Raw genomic sequence first — 26,090 nt, forward strand, 5'->3', positions numbered from 1 at the left:
TTTGCCAATTGTTGTTGACTCCAGGGATAGCCAGTGAATGCAGTGCCTTCAATATGTTGTGGACTGCAGCTCCCATCGTAAGGACATAAGAAGCGTGGCCCCCCTGATCCAACATCCTGTTCTCAGTGGCCACCCAGATGCCTGTAGGAATCCAGCAAGCAGAACCCCAGAGCACAAGAGCACTCTTCCCTCCTGTGGTTTCCAGCAAGTGGTATTTAGAAGCATTTTCTGCCTCCAACCATTGAGGCAGATTATAGCAGTTAGTAGCCATTGATAGCCCTACCCTCCCTGACCATTGACCATGCTGGCCAGGGGTGATGGTGGTCTCCAGATGTTTTGGACAAATACTCAACATGTTGAGTGGCAGATTGTGTCCCCCCCACCTTGCCCTTCTTTTTGAGAGTCTTTGAAGCCAGGGGCTTGAATCTCTTCTATATACCTGTTCAGCTATGCTTCTTAATGACTTAGCTATCAAAGTGTGTGTCTCCATTTCCCCCAGAAAAGTGTTGAGCGAAATAGTGGTGAAGACTGTAGATCATGGGAAGTAGCATCAAGGTCTTTGCTAGTTAGCTTTTCTTAGAAGAAGCCACATTAGTTTTTATTCACTACTGCACAGAAAATTGCTCCTGATCATGGATAGTTTGAGCAATTAATATGGGATGTAGAGCTGGATTCATCTGAATGCTATTTAGATTACTGCTAATAATTCCTGTAATATTTGGGAAGTGTGGATTACAGAAGATCTTTTGGTTTGAGAAAAACCTAGCATATTAACCTGGTAATTCCATTGCAGATTGGCTAGAGGCCTATAGAATAGGAATATCACATGCAAAAGGAACTTGAAAATATGGGTATACAGTACTGCAATGCTTTTAGTTAACCATTGTACTACATAGAACACAGCCCAATTTGCAATCAAATGGAAGGGAAAATGGATAGGATAGTCTTTAAGTGAGACAGGATTGATAAGATGTCTATCTTTTTTAGTGGCTTGACCATAAGTGTGGTGTAGTGGTTGAGAGTGGTAGTCTTGTAATCTGGGGAACCGGGTTCGTGTCTCCGCTCCTCCACATGCAGCTGCTGGGTGACCTTGGGCCAGTCGCACTTCTTTGAAGTCTCTCAGCCCCACTCACCTCACAGAGTGTTTGTTGTGGGGGAGGAAGGGAAAGGAGAATGTTAGCCGCTTTGAGACTCCTTAAAGGGAGTGAAAGGCGGGATATCAAATCCAAACTCCTCTTCTTCTTCTTCTTCTTCTTGGGTGTGCTAACAACCCCCCAACCCTGTATCTCTAGGTTTTGAAAAATGTTGGATATAGAACAAAGGGAGAGTCATCAGCTTGGGCTATCCTCAGTACATGCACAAATCAGGCTTTCGTGTGGTCTTGTAGTATTTCACAGTTCAAACTTAGCATAATGAGGTGAGTGCTCAATTGAATGCTCAATTGTTTCAAAGCACAAGTGCTAAGGGATGGAAGGTGCTGACAAATCTCTGGATTCAGCCAGAATAACAATTAACTTCTGCACAAGTGGATTTGATTTTCTCCGAATATATATGCTGGTCCAGTGTTTGGCTGGATGAGGACAGTACACGAGGGACACAGAAAATATACAGCAGAAAAATAATTATGCACATTTAGAAGGTTGTACATATATCTTAAGCTCGATGACTAAGCAGCCCCCTTAAGGCCATAGTTCCGCCCCTTTGGCTGAAACCCTCTGGATCCACGGAACGCAGCGCTGCCTGCCCTGTCTAGACTCTGCTAACTGGTAGCCACTCACACCCCAGGGGCTTCAGACGGAGCTCTTTCCTACAACATAACAGCGTTGATGGGCGGTAGGGTTGCAAATCATTCTGCTTTGGGACTGGGGACACTTTAAAATCCCTTTCCCACCCGCCCCCGCATGGCTCATCACGCCCCTCAACTGAGCCCTCAGAAAGTCAGGAGGCGCATCCTCGCCTCCATTTCAGGAGGCTCCCTCCCTCCAGCAGCTTCCGCCCGTGATACTAGGCCACTTCCAGACCGACATCCTTCTGCCTCCCAAGAGACAGAGACAGACCTTTTGAACTCCAACTCCCATCAGCCCCAGCCGGCAAGGCCGACGGCGACGAATGACGGGGGCTGTAGTTCAGCAGAACCTGAAGTCCCATAAGGTGGCCTCCAGCCACGCTTTCGTTCTCGACCCCCTAGCTACCTGCAAACACCTTGTGAAGTGCTGTCTAACTAATACCATGTTCATATTTAAAAGGAATGCGCGTCAGTTAAATAATAATTGGGGGTGTTATTGTTCTTATTTTGATTTTATATATTGTGATTTTTTTATGTGAACGCCCTGAGACATTCGGGTATAGGGCGGTATATATTCAATAAATAAAATAAAATAAAATAAGAAGGTCCCCCCCCCCACGATTTCCGTCACTTCCGCCGGAGTGTCAGCGGCGCCTTTTAAACCCCAGCATGGCCGGCATACTTTTTCCGCCCCGCCCCGCCCTTTTCCGTCACATCCGATGAGTCAAGGTCCCGCCCCTTCAAAGGGATAGCGGTGAGAAGCCCCGCCTCACCAGCGCCCGTTCTTGGTCCTAGAAGGAAGCGGAAGTGACGTCCAGCGCCCAGTAGTTGGTGGGAGAGCCGGAAAGCGAGAGGGGGAGGGGCCGGGCCCGGGAGCCGGAGGGAGCCGCGGAGCAGCCGCCACCGTCGCCGCCGCCGCTACCGGGACCCCAGGTAGGCGCCCGGGAGGTGGGGCGTCCGCGGAGGGAGGGGGAGACGTCCTTTCCTTTGGCTCCTGGCCGCGGGCGGGGGCGCCGGGGAAAGTTGGTTGCCATAGAGACAGCAGCCTGTGGGGTCGGGAGGGGGAAGAGGGGAGAGTTGTCACCTGGAGGGAGGCTCTAGGCGCTTTTCACAAGCGAGACGGCCAGAGCTTCCTGGGGGAGCGGGGCAGGTGGGGCCCATGAGGAGGAGGCGGGAGAAAGAGGGGCTTCTTTCCCCTCAGGCTCATGGAGGGGGCAGGCGTCGCTCTGTCTTGGGGTTGTCCAGCCTCGTGGAGTGAAGTGTTTTATGTTTTTCCCCGAAAGGAAGGCTTTTTGGAAAGGGATGGGCGTGGGGTGGAAGGTGGCCCTTCTGAGGGTGCGAGGGAATACAGCACGTAGCACCTGGCTGAGTAGGTTTTATTAACTTGCTTGATTTCTTTATATGCAAATATCCCTTTGCCCTTTTAATGGCTAGTTCAGGGGATATGGGCTCATTTAGAAGCGTGAGGGGGGCAGAGAAGCAAAGATGGGTGCCATGATGGGAAGATCTTAGGGACCTATAGGGTGGCATTGTCATAGTAACAGGAGGTAGTTGGTCATGCTCTGCTCTCTCCTTTGATGTGACTCATCACTCCTTATCTTAAAAAGTTCTGGGTATCATTCGGCAAAGAGATCAGATAGCGAGGTGGAGACCTGGCCTTTTGAGTGAGATGGTTGGGTGGAGGCACCTTCTCATTACTGTTGGATAAGAAAGATGGAGAAGGTGGGAACTTTTTCCTAGGAGATAGGAAACACTCACTCTGTTGGTGTTGAAAAGAAGTCCTGGGACACAACATAAAGATTTCACCACCCTCTCCCCTCAGATAACTGAAGTGTGTAGAACAATGATCATTGTTTTTATAACAATGCATTTTATTTTACTGCCTTCCAAATCAATGTATTGCCTTTTCAGTGTATGAGACAGTTTGCATAAATCTTTGGAGAAGCTTGAAAGAGAGTGCCTCTGCTACCAACAACCTCATATTATCAGAGGGTCTGAAAGTATAGTCTTTTCCAGCACTTTTTAGTAACACACATATATGAATATAATCCAGCTTGGGTTTAATTCACTTTCTTATTTTGTCTTTGTTTTGTTACAGTTTGTGAAGTTTTTTTACAGGTGCTTCAGGGTAGTATAAGGGGTTTACTATATAGATCAGCCTTCCCTAACCTGGTGTCCTCCAGATGTTTTGGTCTCCTATCAGCCCCAGCCTGCTTGACCAATAGAAATTAATAGTCCAGCAAAATTTAGAGAGCACCAGCTTGGGAAATGCTGATATAGATTATAAGTCTCTCCCTTACTGATATTCCTTGTGATTCTTCCTACAATAGTAGAAAACAACATAGAGCTGAGGGCCTATTATTTGACTTTTATTCTCATCCTTTTTGATGGAAATACTTTCTGGGTGTATGTGCTCGATTCCTTTTCCCCATTGTCATAAAAGCTGTATGCCTTGATGTTAAATGTTAATTTTTTTAAAAAAACTTGACTGCAATTTTATTCCTATAAGGGGGCAAGATGGCCGAAATCAGTGACCTTGATCGTCAGATTGAGCAGTTGCGGCGCTGTGAGCTCATCAAGGAGAGCGAGGTCAAAGCCCTCTGTGCCAAGGCCAGGTGAGTGTTGCCTGACATCTATAAGAATACCTGTTCTAAGACTGTAAAATGCAGCCAATTATGGTGTAGAGTGTCTGTGTGAGACACATTTCCTTTTCTTTCTCTGCAGAGAGATCTTGGTGGAAGAAAGCAACGTCCAGAGAGTAGATTCCCCAGTAACAGTGAGTCTTGTTTTTAAGCGAATGTTCATCTGTGTTTGGGGACTCAAATGCTGGCAGCAATAACACCTGAACTTTTTATTTTATCCTTTAAAAAAATTTGCTATCACAAGGCATTTTACAAATAAGAAACTGAAGCAGGCTGCTGATTAAAAAAAAATACATCCTTTGAAGCAGGTTGAGGGAGGCCAAAGGTGACTTTCTAGGACACTATCTGGCCTTCAGAACTATTCCATATGCCATGTTACTGTGTAATATCCTCATGTGTTTTTCCCTCAATTGGAACATGTGCTTGAAATGTAATCATGTCTCTTTCCTGGATGGAAATTTGGTGTGTGTCTGCGTAGGTGTACAAACCTCTTGAGTTTTGCCTGACTGGAATGTAGTCTTGTATAAGAGGTACAAGTCACAGCTGTTTCTCCATCCATTTCTGCCTTTGGCCTCATTCCCTACTAGCAGGCAGAAACTGGACACAGGCCAACAGTGGAATGTGAAAAAGGTTCTCCTTTCTTCCCTTAATGAATGAACAATAACAGAAGAAAAAGAATATCAAAACACAGCACCTGGATTCTTCTGAAAGTTCCAAAGTTCTTTTGAATAAGAGGAATGACAGAGGGAACACATATTTCCCTGGGGGTGTAGTTTCAAGAATGTTGTGCTATCACAAAAAATGCCATGCCCATTCCTATCTAGTGCTTACTGGTGGGCAGAGAGAAAGGCCTTGGTCTTTCAGATATACTGGACTAGGTATGATAGTAGTAATAGCCACCTTGAGAACATTAAAGAGTTCAATATTCTTTCCAGGTTTGTGGGGATATCCATGGCCAGTTCTATGACCTTAAAGAGCTCTTCAGGGTGAGTACTGCTCAGGCATCCAATTCCAGTGCCCAACTTCAGCTTTCAAGCTCTCCTGGGACAATATATTTACCTGCCCTTTGTTTCTCTCCTGCAGGTGGGTGGTGATGTGCCTGAGACCAACTATCTCTTCATGGGTGACTTTGTCGACCGTGGCTTCTACAGTGTTGAAACATTCTTGCTACTGCTGGCGCTCAAGGTTAGGAACGACCTTTGCCCTTAATGAATCCAAGGATGCTTTCCTTGTTCTACCTGAATAGAGATGTTTGGAATTCTGGGTTACATAACATTTCCATGTCTGTGGCCTATGCTGGTTTGGTTGTTTTCCCTTACAGGTCCGGTACCCTGACAGGATCACCCTGATCCGTGGCAACCATGAGAGCAGACAGATCACCCAAGTATATGGCTTTTACGATGAGTGCCTGAGGAAATATGGCTCTGTCACCGTTTGGCGCTACTGCACTGAGATCTTTGACTACCTCAGCCTCTCTGCTATCATTGATGGCAAGGTAAGCATGCTGTGTGTGTTTATGATGGTAGGAGTATTTGAGAAAGAGTGTGTACACACCATCACTGTGTGCAGGGCTTTCCAGAGTACTAGAGGCCCTGCCCCTGCGGCAAGGGCCTTGCAGCCTAAAAAACACTTAGGTTTTCTGGTGTGAGAATAGAGTGCAACAGTTAGACTAAAGTGGGAAGGCAGCAGCATGAGTTTCAATGTGGTGGGTGGGGAGGTGCTGTTTGGCCCTAGAGCTTCTAATTGAGGCTTTCCAAATGCACACGTTCCTTTTCTGTTGCAGATTTTCTGTGTCCATGGTGGTCTGTCCCCATCCATCCAGACACTGGACCAGATTCGAACGATAGATCGCAAACAGGAGGTTCCTCATGATGGTCCCATGTGTGATCTTCTTTGGTCTGACCCTGAAGGTATATTTGCGTGTGGAGTGGGGTGGTTTTGTGTGTGTGCGCGCGCGCGCGCCATGCATGAAGGAGAAAGGAATCTTTGTGCGTTGGATATGGTTAAGATGGTAATAGTATTTGGTCCAGGAAAAGTTTAATAGGCTAAACAGTATTAGGAGCAGAGCGTACCAGGAAGAGCCGTGTAGCCTAAGCAGAAGGGCATTGAGCCTTTAATTCTGGCTTAAAATTGCATTGGAACCCAAAGAGGCGGAGTCTGTTACCAAGAGGTCCCCAGCAACTTTGATCTGACCTTGTACTTCCGCAGCCCAAGCGGGGTGGGGTGAGGGCTTTATACGAAATCCTACCTCTTGGCCAATTGCTGATCAGCTTTGTTCAATAAGTTCATCAAGAGCAGCTGCCCTTTCCCCTCGTCGATCATGCCTGGTTCTTAGTTTCCTTTGTGTCGTAAGCCCAGCTTTTCTGTCCTTTGCAGATACTACAGGCTGGGGGGTGAGCCCACGAGGTGCCGGTTACTTATTCGGCAGTGACGTGGTGGCGCAATTCAACGCGGCGAACGACATCGACATGATCTGTCGAGCGCATCAGCTGGTCATGGAGGGGTACAAGTGGCACTTCAACGAAACAGTTCTTACTGTGTGGTCAGCTCCCAACTACTGCTACCGGTGAGGAGACAGAAGGGACGGGTGTGGAATAGGGGGCAGATATGGCAAGCCTAGCACTGTGTACCATTTGAGCTGTGTGGCATATAGGAGGGATTGCAGGGTCAGTGTGTTGAAGGGTGGAAGGATGGCATTGATGAAACTGGAGGCCCTAGAGCCCATTGTGACCCTTCTCCTCTGCTCTGCACACAGCTGTGGGAATGTGGCAGCCATCCTGGAACTGGATGAACACCTTCAGAAGGAATTTATTATCTTTGAAGCTGCCCCCCAAGAAACTCGAGGCATCCCGTCTAAGAAGCCTGTTGCGGACTACTTCCTGTGAATGCTTCTTCCCTCTCCCCCCACCCTCCCCTCGTGCGGCTTCTGTTTTTCTTGTCCTGGCTGGGGTGGGCAGCCTCTTTGAAGTTTGGCAGGGTTCAGGTCTCTTCTCCCCCCCCCCCGCCCCACTCCATTCCCCTTGCCCAATAAACCCTCCGTTCTGGACCCCTTAGACTGAATTGGCCATCTTTTTCCACACTACTGAATTCCAGCCAGTCGCTTTATAGTCTCTTCAGGGCTGCCCTACTTTTTATTCTCCGCCCGAAACACATTTTTGGGACCTCTGGTCATTGAAAAACCTAGAACTCTGTTGATCTCAGATCACTGCAGGCGAAACGGGGGGGGGGGGGGAAGGTCAACCCAGAAATGGAGAGAAGCTTCAGAGTTCTATGGTTTCCTAGGGGCGCAGCTGACAGCCTCCCAGCCTAGTTCTCTAGCTCATCTGCAGTGCGACTGGAAATTATTTATAGAGGATGTATCAGATGGAGAGAACTGGACTTGGAAATAAAGAGGAAACCAGTGACCAAAGAATATCTGCAACTGTTAGGAGGATGAGGTCTCTGGACTAGTTCTCTGCTTCTACGTCACTTAGGTGCTTCCTGGTTTAACTCTTTTTTAAAAACAAAAATATTTTTACTTTTTGTTCGGCTGATCTTTGAACTCCGGTTTTGGTGCCATTCCATAGCATTTAAGCAGAGAATAGGAAGTGCTTCAAACCTTGCTGTGTCTGGTTGCTGGAAGACCTAGAACGCTGGTTTCTTCGCACTTCGGTGTATAGTCTGCTTGAGCTACATGGAGTAGATGAACATAGACTGGGAAGTGGTTCCTCTGTGTGCCGCCATATCTCATTCCCACTTTCCTCAAACATTTATTGGCCACTGGAAGGTTAAACTGTCCCCACCTTTTTGCCAGACTTTGCAAAATAAATAAAATTAAAATAAAGTAGACTTTCTGGTCACTGGAGGATGCAAATGCTTTATGAAATCCATTTAAACTTTTTTGTGGTGGATTTATTAAATGTATTATTGGCAAATCTATATCCTGTTTACCCTGCCGCTCCTTCTCCTTGAGTGGGGAGACTGGGACCATATCACGCTAGTTAATTTGACCAATGGGGCTTGTTCTCTGTCTCTCTCCATCCCTCCATATCCTACCCCCTGTGGGGTTGGTGTATCCAAATCCCACCCACCACAGGGTCAAAATCTCCCACCCCCTCCCCTTTATTCCTGTGAAGGGATACTCACATTCAATCCAGATATCTACTTAGAGTTAGAAGGGGAAGGTGGAACTTCCTGCCACTTTTCTTACGTCTAGGAGTGCTTTCCCCTCCGATGATCTGTCTCTTGCTCTAATTTTATTTTGTTTTCATTTTGGGTTTTTTCCTATTTACAACTTTTAGATAAAAAAATTCTAATAAAACTAAAAAAAAATTGACATTTTGTACATTGCGTATTTCTGTGGCCACATGATTTGTGAGCAGGGTGCATGTTGAATGCTGCCAGATCCTGGGAAGAAATGGCTGTGTAGGTGTCCTCCTTGTCCTTCCTTACCTCCCAAACCTGCTTGGCTCCTGCAAAGAGTGGAGGATGAGATGAGCTCCATACTTTCACTGTTGGGGAGTGTTTCCACTTCTTTTATTGAGTTGAAGCTGACAGAATATAGGGTCAAGCAATCTTCATGGCCTTCAATCATACCACAGGGAGAATCTGTCTACCGCGGAGCTTGTCATCTAATATATGTTACTACTACTTCCTACATTTTTTACAAACGAGTTTCTCACTTGATGGTGCTGCTTCTCGAGGCAGGTTGATGCTACACACACCCATCAATACTTCTTGCCCCAAAACTGCGCTCTGCAACTGAGAACTGCCCCGATTTATTTAACCTGTTTTGGTGAAATGTTTTAAAAGGATCTGCTGAAGCCTTCTGACGTATAACTTTAAACCAGTCAAGCTGTCTGGCAGAAATCTAGGCTGGAATTTCAGAATTCTAGCTTGCTTAAATATGTCATGGAAGAAAACAGACGTACACTATGTTATGACCTTAAAATTGTTTAATTATAAGACAGGCAGGATACAGACAAGTTGACCCTTCCCAACATGGACAGTAATAAAGAAACAGGGAAAGCCATGAGATCTAGCAGGGGAAACAGAATACCTAGAAGACAGGAATTCCAGGGTTTGTGGGAGGAGCAAGAGTTAGAGCATAGGTGGCTGAGAGCCAGGATAGCCAGAGGGGGGCCCATAGACGCGAGGTGGAGGTGGGTAGGGTGTGAAGCTGAATTTGAAAGGGGGAGAGGAGGAGGTATTGGGGGGTTCTGTTCCCCCAAGGAATGGAATAATATCCAGCCCATTCCAACTCGCCGGGAGCATAGGTCTGAAATCAGATTGCTCGGGAGGTGACTTGGTAGTTGGGGATGATGGAGGAGCTGCCATTTCTTGACTTGGGCTGTGGGGGAAAGATGAGGGTAAGTCAAACACTGATAAAAATGCAGGTGGCCCCCATTTGAGTGGCTCGACATGACCAAACTTCCAACTGCGTGTATCTGCCCAACTACGCCTCCCCACAAACAGCTATAGTTTTTCTGTATGCTACTGGTTCTGGCTTCCCCATAGATAATGCTCCAGCCCTGAATGTCTTTTTCTGCATTCTCGCCTTGCATATTGTTCCTGTTAAATGTCATATTGTGTGGGATGTTGGCCACAGTAATCAGTACGTGGTTAATTCTGGTTCTACCACAGAATGGCCTTGGTAAGGGCCAAACAACTTTATCAGTTAGAGAGTTCTGCACTGGGTTGGGTTCAAGAGTAAGACGGAGTGATGAAGGATGCTTAGCATTCAAATCTTGTGAATAATCAGAGACTCCGCCATTGCATGCAGCTGGTGACAATTTGTGGCTGCTCTCTGTTACGGATCAAGCACTAGCATAAGTAAAGTGGTGTTTACTCACTAAAGGCTGCAGGTTATCTATTTGTGTAGGTTTTTAAGAGACTGCTCTAGTGGCTTTTTTCATCGTGGGCATGACCTTTGCTTTGTAACTTGCTTTACAACTGTATCTTCCAGTAAGTTAAATGTTGGTTAGCAGCTACTCTGGTATGTCAGGCAGACTTCTACTTACTTTTAAAAATAGTTTTTAACTGGCACAAGTACATTTATTTGTTCAACACACCAAAAAATAGGGGGGGACATCACAGCTGGTAGCCAACTGCTAACAAGAGAGGGCAATACCTATTTTCAGACTAAAAAGCAAAGTGAACTTACAAATATGCTAAAGACACTTGTATTGCCCTGGAGCCAGGGTGGCCATGGGAGTGCCCTGCAGATGTTGCTGAACTCCCATCTACCATCAGCCCCAGTCAGCATGGCCAATGGTCAGTGAGGAGGGAAGTTGTAGACGATAGCATATGGAGGGCACCATGTTGGCTAATATTTAGAGTACAGTGGTACCTCGGGTGACAGACGCTTCAGGTTACAGACTCCACTAACCCAGAAATAGTACCTTGGGTTAAGAACTTTGCTTCAGGATGAGAACAGAAATCACATGGTGATGGCACGGCGGCAGCGGGAGGCCCCATTAGCTAAAGTGGTACCTCAGGTTAAGAACAGTTTCAGGTTAAGAATGGACCTCCAGAATGAATTAAGTTCTTAACCTGAGGTACCACTGGTCTTTGCCAGGTGCAGCTGCAGTAATTCTCAAAGTAAATTTTGGACAATGGGCACATAAAATCATAGAAGTGTTGAGTTGGAAGGGACCACGAGGGCCATTTGGTCCAACCCTCTGCAATTCAGGAATCTTTTGTCCAACATGGGGCTCAAACCCTCAACCCTGAGAATAAGAGTCTCGTGCTCTACTGACTTGTTTACAATGCCATGATGTAGCTGTAGAGAATTCCAATTACAGTGGTACCTTGGTTTTCGAACTTAATCCATTCCAGAAGTCCATTGATGCCATCAAAAGGAAAAAGTGCCCATTGCCAAGTGGGTTTTTTTTGTTCTTCAACGTATTAGGCGTGGCAAGAAATCAGAGCACTTCAAATAATTGCCTTAAATGCTGTGAGGGTGCTTTCAAATCAGCCCTACCCCTCTAAAATCATTTATACCTGTTTATACCCTAAGACAGGGTTTATTCAGCTACCAAAGGAAACCTGAACATCAGGGGTGATTCAGATCACCCAGGGATGCTCCACGCTTATTTTACAAAGGCAGAAGTTTGGCATCACAGCTCTAGAACTCGGGGAATGTGACATGGCTGGCTCACCTGCCGTAGGGTGAGGGTGCCCCCCGCAAGCCATGGAAGGCGGCTGGGTGCTGCACATAAGCCTCTGCTCCGCTGGGATTGATCCCTGCAGGCGGGTAGAAGGAGCAAGAAGGGTGTGGAAGCGCAGGTGGTGGCTGTTGCTCCAGAGGTGTCTCCTCTGTCAAGGTGGAGTCGCAGGGGCCTTTCTTGCTCTCTAGGTGGAGGCGAAGTGCAGGTAGGGAAGGAAAAGCAGACAGAAGGTTATATAATGGGAAAGGGGAATAATAAAACCGTACTCGTATGGATTTAGAAAGCACATAAATGTGGCATAGGAGGGAGCGAACCTCTAGGGACATATACAACTTTAAAAAAATATATCCAAAATAACAGGTTCTCTGGAATGTTGTCTGAAATAAAGAGGGAATTCATTATAGTACCTGGGGTTGTGACCTTTTGAGGTAAGGGCCCTCTAGCAAGTTTGTGCTATCAAGGCAGAGCAGGATGTGATTGTAATTGTGGGGAAAGACAGTTCAGAGGAGGCAAAAATATGAAGCAGCAGGTATAATTTAATGAGTTATAGGACTCGGGGTGAGGGAAGTGATGGGATGTTGTGGCGGGGGTCACAAAAGTCAAGCAGTGAAAGGAAGCAAAAGGTGGCCATTGTATGCGGCATTGTAAGAAATGGATATACATTGGGCAGTGAGTAGCTACCGAGATTTAAGGATGGTGAGGAGGAAAACAGAGTATCCACTTAAATGATCCTCACTTTGTTTAATGATGTCTGCAGAGAAATGTTGTGTTTTGCTTTTAAAGTGGCGGAAGGAGACAGAGACCAGACAATGTCTTATGAAGCTAAGCGACAGAATAAGGTATGTTTGTTTCGCTTACCATTTCCCCCCATGTTGGCTTCACATTCATTTGCCTTCATTTTCCTCTTGATTCGGGCCTCGCGCTCCCTAAATTTTGTAAGGGGGACCATAATAAGATGTGGAAAAGCAATGGTAGAAGCCAGGAGCAGACTGTAATAATATGGTGCCCTGAGCAAGGGCAAAAATCCCGCCCCCCAATATTTATTATTTTCTCAAGAATTCCTTTTGGCATGGTTGCTTTTTTAATGGATCGTCTCAGCAGGTACCAGTATAAATATAGTAGTAGCAGTTGTTATGAGCCCATTCATTTTGGCGCCCTGTGATTCTCCAGCCCAGTGAACTACAGTATTTCTCCAGTGAGGACAAGCCCATTTCATAGAATCATAGAGTTGGAAGAGACCACAAGGGCCATCGAGTCCAACCCCCTGCCAAGCAGGAAACACCATCAGAGCACTCCTGACATATGGTTCTCAAGCCTCTGCTTAAAGACCTCCATTTCCGTATGGTCTACGCCCCCCCCTGCCCCCCTGTCAGTGGCAAACATTTTGGGAAGGGAATCACTGCTGCCAGCTAATGTGAAGGCTGAAATAGCTCCTCTCTATGGCGTTGACATCTTTCGTGATTGGGTCAGTTCACCTTTTGCTGTTCATGCCGTTCTCCCGGAAGCCCTTTGCGAAAGGGTTGCTCTCTATCTTCATCTGAGTGATCTGGGAGGGGAGGAAACAGGAAAATGTAAGGTAGGTAATTGAAAGGGTATGATCAGATGTATACGCACATATATTTTTATGTTTTATGAGATTTGGTTTAGCGTACGAGCACAGATATATGATCAATATTTCCACTTTTGTATTATGTTTTCAAAAATGATAGAATACTGGCATATGCTGACAGCATATTCAAGTTTCAGAACCTAGAGCAAAACTTTTGCTTTTGCGTGGGCTTCTTTAATAGAGGAGACGGTCAACAAAGGCAGCTCTCCTAAACACCTCTCTACTTTTGCTGGTACTAGTTCTTACCTAGATGTGAGCTGTTTGCCATGTTACTGTTTTTTCCAGGTTTGGGGCCACACACACACACACACACACACACACACACACACACACACTGCTGGGGGTACGCAGGGGTATGCATACTCATAAACCTTTTGTGAATCTAAGTTTGGCCTCATTGAGGGGCAGTATTTCAATATGAGTAGGAAAATGAGAGTACCCCTAAACATTCTCTCTCTCTCTCTCTCTCTCTCTCTCTCTCTCTCTCTCTCTCTCTCTGTATCTATATCTGTCTGTCTGAACTGTTCAAAGTGGGTATGCGTGCAAAATAGCTTTTAACCAATCTAGTGCTCTTCAGAAGTATTGGGCTACAACTCCCATCAGCCCAGGCCGGCACATAATAGGAGGAATGAGACAGAAGGCACTATTTTAAGACCGGAGGAGGGATATATAGTGCAATAGCTATTGTAGACCCTGTGTGAGAGTAGAGGACTTGCACTGAATAATAGTTTTGTTAAGGGATATTAAGGTCCAAGGAAATGGTTAAATAACCGAGAAGCTGAATTTGTGAGGGGGGGAGGGGTATATTACTTACAAAGGAATATCGCAAAACATGGAAAGACTCCCGATGAAAGGTAAAGGCTCTGACTGAGTAGAGGAAAGGATATTTTGGTTGGGAGGTATGAAGAGCTATTCAAAAGTGGAAGAAACACAGGAATGGAGTAATAAATAAGGACACATAGGGGAGATACAAAATGATGAGGGCTGCAGGGGCCCAAGCGGAGGTGGAAGGGCAGCATTCAGCATGAGGTGAAAGGTTGTGGAGTGAAGGGATATGGCCAGGAGGAGAAAGGAGCTGAGGTGATTTAGAGGTGGAAGAATCCTGAGGAGAAGCCATTGTGTTCTAGCTGTAATGGCATCAATAGATGTGGGTGAGCAAGTGAAGAAGGGAGGCCTCAGGCCTGAGTTTGATGGAGGTGGACAAGTAGGGGAAGAGAGCTTCATAGGAAGGCGGAGGGTGTCAACAATCCCGGATTTCATGGAGGTAAGTGAAATGTAAGGTTTGCCCCATGTCACAGAGATTAAAAAAAAAAGTCGGGGTGGGGAGAATATACTTTTGCAGCACTATTTAAAAGGAAAAGTGTCAAAGCTGTCTTAGTCAAAGGATGCTGTTAAGCATGAGGGGGCGAAGGAATATGGGCAGAGAAAAGGAAAACAGGCCATTTTAGCGACATAGAAATGCTCAGGGAAGGTCAGTGGAGTTCCAAAATGTGCAGTGTTGGAATGGTTTTTAGTTTGCTGTGATTTTTCCTGCTGTATTGATAGTGAGTCGCATGGGATTAAATTGAAAGCGAAGTCACTTAGGATCCCTTGCGCCTGCCCCTCTGGACATGGGGTTCGGTTGCTACTTAGAAGTGAGGGGAAAATGCTGTGTGTGTGTGTGTGTGTGTGTGTGTGTGTGTGTGTGTGTAAAACCCTTGTGAAAACAGAGGCATCTTCTTGCCATACTTCCACAAAATAGCGGTGGTGGTTCAGGAATATGTTGATGGATTAATATTTGTGCCAATTCCAGAGTGTCTCTAAGGAAATGAGCATTGGAAGGCTGCCGTTTCTGGAGCCTGGTGAAAAGAACAGGCACAAAAATAATATGGAGTGGGGTGTTGGTCTCACAGAAAGCTAAATTAACTTTCTGGGGAGGGTCTCCTGTGCTATTTCTCTAAAATGAAGCTCTGTCTCACATTTGTGCTTCTATTCTAAACATATTTCCTCTGAAGTCCTTTAGAATTTGACGGGGTTGATGTTCGCCTGAGAATTCTCAGGACTGCCGCCTTATTTTAATGGCCAGTTTTTTATTTGATTATCATTTGCTGATGGAAAAAAGTGCCTTTCCTTCAGAGATAAGCAATGGGGGTGGGCAGTGAGGGCGGGAAATGGATAAATCATTTGTCCAAGGTGACACATCCCTGCTTCCTGCCACCAATGGGGAAGGGCCTTTTAGATGTAAATATTACATTTATAACAGTGGCCTTGTTTCTCACCTGTGGGTTCTGGTAGGCCGTGACAGTCAGAAACTGGGTCTCGGGAAAGGTGAAGGAAGCGCAGCCACTGCCTGCCCCACGGCGTCCTCCGGCTCCAACCACATGTATCCTCGGCTGGTAACGGTGCATGGAGTGAACAATCAGCTGAGAAGGGGGTGCAAGAGCCAGAGGTGAGTCTTATTATTTATTTACTTGTCCAAACAGTTTTTCCTACCATATTTCATTTTTAATGCAAACAGATATTTTAGCTCCCGTTGTAGTCAGGGCCAGTGTAAATTCTGTGAATCTGCCTGAAGCACAGGCTTTTTTATGTTAACTTGCAGGATTCACTCGCTTGAGAATCTCTGTTTTATTGTTCATTAAGAAGGATAGCAAGATTCTAGTCCTCATGGCTACATAATGAGGTTTCAGTCCCTGGTGAAATCACATGGACTGAGTAGACTTCTAATGATCTAAATATGGGGCTTCAGGGAGCTGCATAGTTACTTGCCCTTTCTCACGAATGATGGGAGCAAATTATGCACAGAATCATAGAATTGTAGAGTTAGAAGGGACCCCGAGGGTCATCTAGTCCTACCCCCTGCCATTCTGGAATCTCAACTACAGCATATGTGAGAGAGAAAGCAATACATCTACGTGTGTTTAGTTTATATAATTTGCAGACAATGTAGAATTACAGAATGCTGGAGGAGATTTTATTTTAAGCACAAATTGTACAAAACCCTGGGTATGCCTCTTTGCTATATAACCCATAGCCATAATCCATTATTGTTATCAATCTGAACCGCCCAGTATCTGTTAGTGCCATTCTTTTAACCCATTTTTCCCTTGAGGCGCTCAGAGCATTCCCCACAGCTATATTCCTTTCCACCAAATATCCTATGGTTCCATATAGCCTCATGCCCAAAGTGCCCTTTCCCCCTGGCCATACATGTCCATGGGGATCCAGTGTGTTGTTGGTGAGCTTGAGCCGGTGGAAGGATACAGGTTGGCGCATCCAGTGGGCGCCTGATGCAGGCGAGTCGGGGTGGATGTAGACCCTGTCTGGTGGGGGCAGTTCAGCCTTGCCACTGGCGTCCCACCGCTTGCCATGCCATTTGTACCGGGAGCTGCCCACCGGGACCACATCCACTAGCAGCAGGTACTTGGCTTCAGGATCCAGTCCTGTTACTGAAACTTTTAGCTGTGGAAACATCCGCCTGTAAAGTTGATTAAAAATGTGGGTTAGAATATTTTAATTGGGCAGGTTGTGGGGGGGGGAGAGGTTTCATCAGTGAGACATAACAAAGGGCGGGGGGGGGGGGAATAGGACCACCACTTATTCCTGCTGCCGCCGCCACCCTCAGCATTAGTTGGCACAAATTATTATTTTTTTCATTTTTGATGCTGACAACTTCAGAAAAATAAAAGAACGGGGTGAGTGATCCTGTCATACTGGACTTCTATGTACAGGGAAAAGTGAAGAAAATTAACAGTTCCTGATGATATACATCCCATCTCAGTACTAAGCTCCATACAACTCAGCGGAAACTCCCTAAAATTGTTCAAGTGTGCATATATATGCCTCTGACATGAAGGTTCCATTAGTTGCAGATAGTTGTATTCTGTGTGTGTGTGTCTAAGTCTAAGTGTCTAATCTTTCCAAAGTCATCTCAGCTAGTGATCATCATCACATCATGTGGCATTGAATCCTGTGGATTAATTCCGAGTAATGTGAATAAGTTATTTCGTCTTTTGTGTGCTTTGAATGTACTGCCAGTCATTTCATTTTGATGACACTTCGCTCCAGGATCTAGCATGGAACTTACAGGAGGGATGAAGGAAATAGAGAGCTATGTTTATCAGCCTCTACTCTTCCTTGATTCTGAGTTTCTTGAGCAGTAATTTCTAAGGAGAAAGGGGATATGCACTGGCTCTGATTACTCAGTACTGGGGAAGATGCAATCTGCGTTGGTTCAGATGCATTGGTTTTGCATGTGGCTGGGGAATCTCTAGCACTGGACAGGGTTCTGGAGCTCAAGGTCCACTTTTTTCTCCTTTACCTCCTGCTTGGCATCTCACCTGCCTGCCTTGGTGATGATCATCTCTGTACCAATCCCACTGAAACGCTTCCAAAGTTCTCCATTCTCCAGGCTCATCCGTACTCCCGGGGGTAGGCGTGTAGTTGGTGGGGGGCCGGATGGGAGAGGCTGGCCTGTCCCATAAGGGAGGCCAGGAGCAGAGGGCAGGAGGCGCCCTGGGGGTTCCAACCCAGGGAAGAAGCTATCCAGCTTAGGGGCAGCATCAAGTTCTGATGGCAGGGAAGAGAAGAGAAGGGAACAAGTCAGAAAAGAGGCCTGATGGAGCTGAGGGATATTGGTTGAGCTAGGGGGGGGGCGGGAAAGACAGGGGCTTGCAGGCAAGACTGAGGGGCTTCATCCCAGGAATTTGTCACCCTCCTGCTGGTTTCCGCCTGTTTGCTCCCCCCTCACATCTCCCCCGACCAGTTGGTCTTGGGTGCTAAAAGTCCAGCTGATGGGAGCAGGAAGCAAGCAATGGAATTTATGTGAATTTTGCATTTCTTCTGTCCCAGCCTGCCCTCCCACTGGCCTGTTAAACCCACAACTGCTTTCTTCTTTTCTGGGTACCGCTGAGTCCTACTCATGCCCCTCCTTTGGGTGCCTGCTCTCAGCCTTCCTCTTGTTCCCCCCCCCCCTTCAGATTCTAAGTCCTACATTTCTCCCAGAGCATAAAGCAACTCTGGCCTTCAAATCCCTTTGCCCCATTCAACCATCTCTGAGAATTCAGCAGTCTTGGTTCCCACCCAGTCCCCATTCTGTTCTATCCCACTTATCTCCTGCCAAGCACAGAAGTCCTGGGTTGCAGACTTTCCTCTCCCCTTTCTCTAAACCACTCTCCCTCCCAAAGAACCTGGAAGTCCTCCTTATTCTAGTTCCATCTGCTCTAATCTCTTAAGACATTGCTATTCCACCCCACTCCCATTCTAAAGAACGCCACAAACTGTGGCTCTCATATGTTTCCGTTCTTTTATCCCACCCTTCTTCCAAGGAGTCTAGGGAAGCACATGCGGTCTTCTTCCTCAACAACCATGTAAGGTAGGTTATATTAGAATGAGGCATGGTGACTGGCCCAGCATCAGCCAGTGGCTGAAATGAGGATGCACTTCAGCTCAGTCAACATTTTTGGTATGTGATTGCTCCTTTACTCACCCTTGTAATCTTACTTTGGCTTTTAATTTCCCTCCCCCTCTCCCACCACCTCCACCACCTTCCCCACCACCATATCCCAATTTCTCACCTGGATATCTGAAGGCTTCATATTGAGGTACCTGACCCTGGGGATACCCAGCCCCGGGAGGTGGGGGAGGTCGCAGAGGATAGGAGCCCCCATACTGTGAGAACATCTCTGTGGGGTGATACATGGGGTGCTGCAGGAAGCCTTGGAGCCAGGACTTCTGGGTTCTCTGGGAAAGGAGTGAGGAGCTCGTGGGTTAGAACAGGTGAGACTGGAAGCCAGGGCTCCTGCTTTCTCTGGGTAGGAAGGAAGGTCTAGAGGGTTAGAGGGATGGTGCAAGTCGTAAGGGGACCTCTGGGGGAGTGGGGTGCAGAGTAGGAGCCTGGAAGGAAGGGAGGCTGTTCGGCTAGAGCAGGGTTGAGGGGCTGGGAGCCAGCTTTCCCCGGTTCTGTCTCTGGAGGCAAGTCTGGGATGCATCCACCCTGCAGATCCTCTCTTTCCCTGAGGAGCCCCTGGCTGGGGCTGTATTTATGATTCAGCTAAGACCCTTTGAAGTGAGACCCCAAATGGCACATTCACACCTCAAGAGGGGAGGGGTTTGGGGCTTAAGGCAGGGGAACAAGGGAGAGAAGTAGCAGGGACATATATATTCTCTGTCGCAGGGCGTCCCATCCTTACACACCTCCTAGCTATTTCTGTCAACATTGCTCTATTTTATCCCACTTCCTCCTTCCCTGCTATTTCATCTCTGGCCTGTCTGCTGTCATGCAAGATGTGTGCAGAATCCACTCCCCCCTCCCTATTCCTGTCCAATCCCCACTTCATCTCTTCTGTCCCAATTTAAGCCCCCCCCCCACGCCCAGTCCCACCTCAGACTTCATTAAGAACAGTCAGCTGAGTCCCTTTCTGAGCCCACCACTTGATTTCTCCTAATTGCCTAATTAACACCCTTGCTCCAAAGTTTCCTGATTGATCCTGACCTATGGGATCCTTGGTTTACAAGTGGGTGAGGGAGGAGGTGCCATGGTCATTTGTCATCCAGTTGTTTTCACAGCTGGACAGGACAGCTGCAAAGGGACTGTCAGATCCTTGGGAGTGCAGAGTAGGTCCTTGAGTTTATATCCACAGTTGGAGAGCCCAGGATACCTTGCTTCTCTGGAAGCTCATTGTGGTACAATATTTTCTAAACTGTTAATTTAATTGCTCGTGGAAACTACTATGTGATTGCACACTATAATGGCACAAGTGGAACAGACAGAGGAGTAATTAAGTATTGTGATGCCTCAGGATGTATTATGCCAGGCGTGTCCAAAGTCCGTTTCGGGGGCCTAATCCTGCCTACCAGTCGATTTAATTCAGTCCCTGTGGCACTTTAGCTCCTGGGGTAAAATCCTAAAAAACCCCCAACAACTTCAATCCTAAAAAAACCTCACAACTTTGGGGTAAAATCATAAAAAGGTCAACAACTTTGGTCTGCCCTCACGGCCCTTCACTTCATCAAATCTGGCCCTCTTTGAAAAAAGTTTGCACACGACTATGCTGTTGATAGTAAGTTGTATGCATAGCCCTATTCAACAAAAGAGGAGTGTCTGTAATCAACAAGAATGTTCTTTAACAAATCAAAGGTCAAAATTCTGTATTGTTCACTTTTATGTGTTTTTGTTCTGTCCTTCCACTAAGGAACTTAGGGCAGTGAATAGGGTTGTTTCCCCATGTTTTCTTCAGAAGAACCCTGTGAGGTGGTCAGACCGAGAGGTAATGATAGGCCAAAGGCCACGCAGTGAGCTTCATGACTGAGTTGGGGTTTGAACCTGCATCTACCCAGCTCTAATGTGACATTCTAGGGACGCGGGTGGTGCTGTGGGTTAAACCACAGAGCCTAGGACTTGCCGATCAGAAGGTCGGCAGTTTGAATCCCTGCGACGGGGTGAGCTCCCGTTCTGGCGGGAAGATAAACGGCGTTTCCGTGCGCTGCTCTGGTTCACCAGAAGTGGCTTAGTCATGCTGGCCACTTGAACCGGAAGCTGTACGCTGGCTCCCTCGGCCAATAAAGCGAGATGAGCGCCGCAACCCCAGAGTCGGTCACGACTGGACCTAATGGTCAGGGGTCTACCTTTACCTTTACCTTTTAATGTGCCACACTACATCTCCAATTATGCTCCCATAAAGGCTGAATTCTGCAACCTGACCAATTTGTGCCAGTTAAACAAATCTGCACGCAGTTACTTATTTTGCAGAATTTATTCTCCTTTTCCTAGCCATGATAAAAGGGCAAGGAGCTTGCTAAGTCACAGAAGTCCTTCTCCTGATTGCTGGAAGTTATTTGGCTTTGCTGCTGACTTTGTAGACTTCACTGGAAGTTATGTCTGTGTTTATGTCTCTGTGGTTCTAAGGGCAGGACACTAGAATTCTTAAAATACAAGGTGATGAATTCTGCACCCATATATATTTTTTTGTTTGATTTATACACCCCCCTTTATTTAAAGATCCCGGGGCTATATACAACTTTAATAACATAATTTACACAGCATAATAAAAAAAATATAATACACAGCATAATAATAAAATAATCATAACAACAGTCTCCCCCACATTTAACAGGCCATAGGTTATTTAATGGTTGAAGGCCTGGGTAAAGAGGAATGCTTTTGCCTGGTGCCTAAAGACATGTAATGATGGCGCCAGATCAGCCTTTTGGGAGAGAGCATTCCACAAATGGGCAGCCACCACCGAAAAGGCCCTTTCTCATGTTGCCACCCCCCAAACGTCTTGGGAAGGGAGGGTGTAAAGAAGGGGCTCGGGTGGCAAGTGCAGGGTCTGGGTTGGTTTGTATGGGGAGAGGCCGTCCTAAAGGTATTGGGGTCCTGAGCTGTGCAAGGCTTTATAGGTCAGCACCAGCACTTTGTATTGGGCCTGGGAACTAATTGGCAGCCAGTGCAGTCAGGTCAGGATCAGCGTTAATGTGGTCAAACTGTCTTGCTCTTTAGCAAGGCTGACGGGGAAAATCCGACACCAGAGCGACCAAGCTTTCCTGGGAACACAAAACTCTGGCCAAAAAATTACTCCACTCCAGAGAGAGTGGAGTAAATTTATTCAATATATAGACAGTTATTGTAAACATGTAAAGACACTGGCAGGACTGTGATAAATCATGCAGTGTTTATTGGAAGAAATTTTCTATTTTGTGCATTAAGTTTAGGATAAGTTAGGATGAATGTAGAATTGAGACGGTATAAATGTGTGAATTTAAGATATGCTTTATAAAAACCAGATGACAGAACGGAGGGAAGTCAAGTGGCTTGGTGGAGCTAAAAACGTATAAATGGAGATATGACGTTATAATATTGTTAAAAATGGATATATATATATATCACAAACTGTCTTGTTCTGGTGAGCAACCTGGCTGTCAAATTTTGCACCTGCTGAAGTTTCCAAGCCGTCTTCAGAGGCAGCCCCACGTATAATGCATTGCAGTAATCCAGTTTGGAGATTACTGGAGCGTAGGCCACAGAGGTTAGGCTATCCTTGTTCCGAAGGCATTCCGTGCCACCTCTGCACAGGGATGTGCCCTACACCTTCTGCAACATGCTCATTCAGCTTCTCTGCGAACTCATTTCCCTCATTTAGCACACCTTTGACTGCCTTGTTGTCTGAAGGTCCAAATGCCTCCTTGCCAAGTTGCCTGCTTCTGATGTGTTTCAATACCATTTTTAGCCGTTGTTTTTGTAATGTGCTCCTCGGTTTCTTTTTTTGCATCCCTTATTGTCTGCTTGCTTCTTTTCTCTTTTTGGCCAGAGTTTTGTGTTCCCTTTTGTTCTCATTTGGACAAGAATGAGAACAAGAGGTCTTCCATTTTCTGAAGGAAGACCTCTTACTGCAATAGTTTCCTTGACTCTTCTCATGAACTGTGCTGGCGTCCTCTTGGCCCTTGTGGTACTTTTCCTGACCTGTGTGGTACACATTGTAGCCGAACTTCTCTTGTGGTTTTGAACAAACGTCAAGCGTCCTGGAGAGATTTAAACCCCTTAACTTCCTTCCTACCATTCCCCTAATTTCTGGAGAGGTTTCCTCTTTTGACATGAAACATGACTGTTGGACTTCCCTGGCAGTTCACTTAAATATAAGTCACATTTGATAGCATTATCCTTGCCGTTTCCAGTTACTTCAAAAATAAAAGCTGGATAGCTCAGTTGGTTAGAGCATGGTGCTGATAATGCCAAGGTTGCAGGTTCAATCCCCATAAGGCACAGCTGCATTTTCCTGCATTTGCAGGGGGTTGGATTCAGCAGTTCTCAACTTGTGGGTCCCCAGCTGTTGTTGGACTACAACGCCCATCATCCCTGAGCTCTGGCCTTGCTAGGTAGGGGTGATGGGAGTTGTAGTTCAACAACATCTGGGGACCCACAGGTCGAGAAAGGCTGGATTAGATGATCCTCAGAGTCGCTTCCAACTCTGCGATTCTATAATCTTGCACTAGGACCTACACTTCATGGCCCACGTAAGATAAAGGCCAGGGTTGCTGCTTCTTTGGTCAGTTCCATGACCAGCTGTTCTAGGGCATAGCCATTGTGTGCATTTGTTTTTACTGAAACATGTGTGTACTTGAAACCACATGAACGTATAAACAACACAGAGGGGCCCAAAGTGTTGTTGGTGTTGTTGGTGTTTTTAAAATTACTTTCTTAACAACCCTGCTTTAAGAATAACTTGCTTGGTATGCCACTGTGTGAGCTTTCGAGTTGTGCCAAGAGATATTGGGGTAAAAGCACCATGCCCCAACTTTTTCTGATGGGCAGCAACAGGGCAGTACTGTGTGTGGGATTTGAGCGCCCTCTTCTGCTGCTTTAAGGAAATGCCCAATGAAAATAGAGAATTTGCATCCTCTTCCTGCCTAAGGTTAAAGCCTCAGCGCCTAGGACTTGCCGATCGAAAGGTCGGCGGTTCGAATCCCTGCGGCGGGGTGCGCTCCCGCTGCTCGGTCCCAGCGCCTGCCAACCTAGCAGTTCGAAAGCACCTCCGGGTGCAAGTAGATAAATAGGGACCGCTTACCAGCGGGAAGGTAAACGGCGTTTCCGTGTGTGGCTCTGGCTCGCCAGATGCAGCTTTGTCACGCTGGCCACGTGACCCGGAAGTGTCTCCGGACAGCGCTGGCCCCTGGCCTCTTAAGTGAGATGGGCGCACAACCCCAGAGTCTGTCAAGACTGGCCCGTACGGGCAGGGGTACCTTTACCTTTACCTTACCTGCCTAAGCAACCTTCCCTCTCCCTGAATCCTGCCCACTGCCTTTGGCATTCTTGGGGGGGGGGGTTAAAGGGATGGAGGAATGAGATTGGCCGTGTCACTTCTCGTTATATTAAGTGACATCACTTGGGAAGACATGCGAACTAATATCAGTGTACTGGATTAAGCAAAGATCACCAGTGTTGAAGCAATGATTCTTCAACATCAACTTTGTTGGACTGGTCATCTTGTGTGAATGCCTGACTATCATCTTCCAAAGCAACTACTCTATTCCGAACTTAAAAATGGAAAGTGTAATGCTGGTGGTCAACAAAAGAGGTTTAAAGACTGTCTCAAGGCAAATCTCAAAAAAGTAGTATAAACACTGACAACTGGGAAACACTGGCCTGTGAGCGCTCCAGGTGGAGAACAGCCTTTACCAAAGGTGTCATGGACTTTGAAGACACTCAAACTCAGAACACAAGGGAGAAACATGCTAAGAGGAAGGCACGCTTGGCAAATCCACACCGTGATCAACTCCCACCCAGGAACCAATGTCCCCACTGTGGAAGGACATGGGTCCAGAACTGGCCTCTACAGTCACTTACGGACTTATTGTTAAAATCCGTGTTTATGGAAGACAACCTTACTCGGCTACGAGTGATCGCCAAAGAAGAAGGTATTAAGCAAAGGTAGAGTTTGGACAGTGTTCTCGAAGCTACAAACATGAGTCTGACCAGACTGCGAGAGGCAGTGGAAGACAGGCGTGCCTGGTGTGCTCTGGTCCATGGGGTCACGAAGAGTCGGACACAACTAAACGACTAAACAACAAAGGGTATGTAAGACTCTTGCTGTAGGTAGTTACTATGGGAGATGGCAACATCAGCAGACAAGCTCCCCACAATTCCTGCCAAGGCCCCTCCCTCTCTGTTAAGCATGGAATAAGTGTTCAAGTGTTCATCTCTGCTGTCTCCGGATCAGTAAAACTCAGTTTATTTGTAGTTGCTCCTGATGCTAATATGCTTTGAGGATTTCTATGAAGTGAAGCAGATTCCATTACAGCTTTCTGATTATTGGGGGTGGGGGAGGGGGGGAAATATATCCGCGCTTGAATCCCATCTAGAATTCTATCTTTGCCTCCCAACCCTGAATGCCTGTCGTTCTAGCCGTCTGTTTGGGCTAGGATAGCAGTCACACCTGCCCTGTGCCAATGGCAGTTGAATCCAGGAGGGTGATGACAGCTGCCTCTCTATAGATGCACAGCTGTTGGGGGTCAGGGGAAACTGGAAATCTTTTGCTCTTTAAAATGGAACTCCCAGACCTGTGGCGCCAGAAGCTGGCGGCCTGAGCCCACCAAGGCACAGCTGTGTGCATGTTTCATGTATGGCAGCGGGTTGGACTAGATGACCCTCGGTGTCCCTTCCAACTCTGCAGTTCCATGATTTTATTCAAAGGCTGTATATTGCTGACGAGAGGATGCTGGGAGGAAACCTGGTGCAGCATCACGATAGTCACTGTTGGGAGACAGGACACTGGGCTGAATAGGTTTTGTTCTGGGCCAGTGAGCTGGTTCTTAAATTTTAAAAACTTAAATTCATAAGATACTTAAATAAAATAGGAAAGCAAAACTTTTGTCCTCTGAGTTATTGTGGCAAGAGAAAGGTATGATGTGGCAACTAATTCATATTAGGGGGTCAAAAGAACATGCCGCATAGTGTGGCGCAAGTATTTTAATCCAAGTTTGCCGTCTGCAAGAACTACTCCAATAAGAGTTACATATTGCCAGATACTGTATATGGGTTAATCCAAAATTGGCGGTCTAATTCTGTCACTGAGCAGCAGAGGGAGCTATTGAGCAGTGCCGTTTAGGACAAAGGAATTGTGGTTGAAGTGGGTCAGTAGGCGTCTTTGAAGATGCAAGCGCTTATGCATATAATTTGTAGCTTTGGGGGCATGATGGGAAGGAGAAGTTGCTAAATCCTCTTGCTTCATAACCAGAGAAGAGAAGGGGAACTTCACTAGCTGATCTCCCTCTCAGTTCCTTCCTGGTCTTCTTATTCTTCAGCTGTTGAATTGTCTAGGACTTGGAAAATCCACCTTCTTTTAAATTATGCTGTAGGTTTGGTTGTTGTCAAGAGATGTGCTGAACGCCATCCTAGTGCAGAAGGAAACCTGCAAAATGAATTGTCTGTG

General features: G+C 46.5%; 3 protein-coding genes across 3 annotated transcripts in view; 2 read left to right on the forward strand and 1 right to left on the reverse strand.

The window, feature by feature from the left end:
* Positions 1-2,569: 2,569 nt before the first annotated feature.
* Positions 2,570-8,548, forward strand: PPP4C (protein phosphatase 4 catalytic subunit). Its single transcript, XM_083710441.1, has 9 exons — positions 2,570-2,719; positions 4,296-4,401; positions 4,511-4,562; positions 5,364-5,414; positions 5,512-5,613; positions 5,750-5,923; positions 6,212-6,338; positions 6,805-6,994; positions 7,184-8,548. The coding sequence occupies exons 2-9, from the start codon at positions 4,304-4,306 to the stop codon at positions 7,311-7,313; spliced, it is 924 nt and encodes a 307-aa protein (XP_083566567.1). The 5' UTR covers positions 2,570-2,719; positions 4,296-4,303; the 3' UTR covers positions 7,314-8,548.
* A 796-nt stretch (positions 8,549-9,344) lies between these two features.
* Positions 9,345-19,249, reverse strand: TBX6 (T-box transcription factor 6). The gene is made up of 8 exons (XM_083707666.1): positions 18,741-19,249; positions 17,505-17,733; positions 16,375-16,642; positions 15,444-15,587; positions 13,052-13,122; positions 12,435-12,502; positions 11,568-11,760; positions 9,345-9,757 (listed from the first exon to the last, which is right to left on the reverse strand). Exons 1-8 carry the CDS (start codon positions 18,862-18,864, stop codon positions 9,508-9,510), a joined length of 1,347 nt encoding a protein of 448 aa, XP_083563792.1. The 5' UTR covers positions 18,865-19,249; the 3' UTR covers positions 9,345-9,507.
* Positions 15,590-26,090, forward strand: part of CORO1A (coronin 1A) — a 76,134-nt gene continuing 65,633 nt past the window's right edge. The window contains exon 1 of the mRNA XM_083707665.1: positions 15,590-15,613. The gene's annotated coding sequence lies outside the window, so the exon portion shown is untranslated. The remainder of the gene's footprint in view (positions 15,614-26,090) is intronic.

The sequence above is a fragment of the Podarcis gaigeae genome (assembly GCF_964106915.1).
Source record: "Podarcis gaigeae genome assembly, chromosome: 13".
Taxonomy (NCBI): domain Eukaryota; kingdom Metazoa; phylum Chordata; class Lepidosauria; order Squamata; family Lacertidae; genus Podarcis; species Podarcis gaigeae.

Excerpts from the sequence above, each read along its gene's own strand:
- PPP4C (XM_083710441.1), top strand. The coding sequence starts at position 4,304 with ATGGCCGAAATCAGTGACCTTGATCGTCAGATTGAGCAGTTGCGGCGC. Across the intron at positions 5,924-6,211 it reads CTGCTATCATTGATGGCAAG|ATTTTCTGTGTCCATGGTGG; the intron begins GTAAGCATGCTG and ends TTTCTGTTGCAG. Across the intron at positions 6,339-6,804 it reads TCTTTGGTCTGACCCTGAAG|ATACTACAGGCTGGGGGGTG; the intron begins GTATATTTGCGT and ends TGTCCTTTGCAG.
- TBX6 (XM_083707666.1), bottom strand. The coding sequence starts at position 18,864 with ATGTATCACCCCACAGAGATGTTCTCACAGTATGGGGGCTCCTATCCT. Across the intron at positions 17,734-18,740 it reads TGAAGCCTTCAGATATCCAG|AACTTGATGCTGCCCCTAAG; the intron begins GTGAGAAATTGG and ends CCCTGCCATCAG. Across the intron at positions 15,588-16,374 it reads CACTGGATCCCCATGGACAT|CTGATTGTTCACTCCATGCA; the intron begins GTATGGCCAGGG and ends CCCCCTTCTCAG.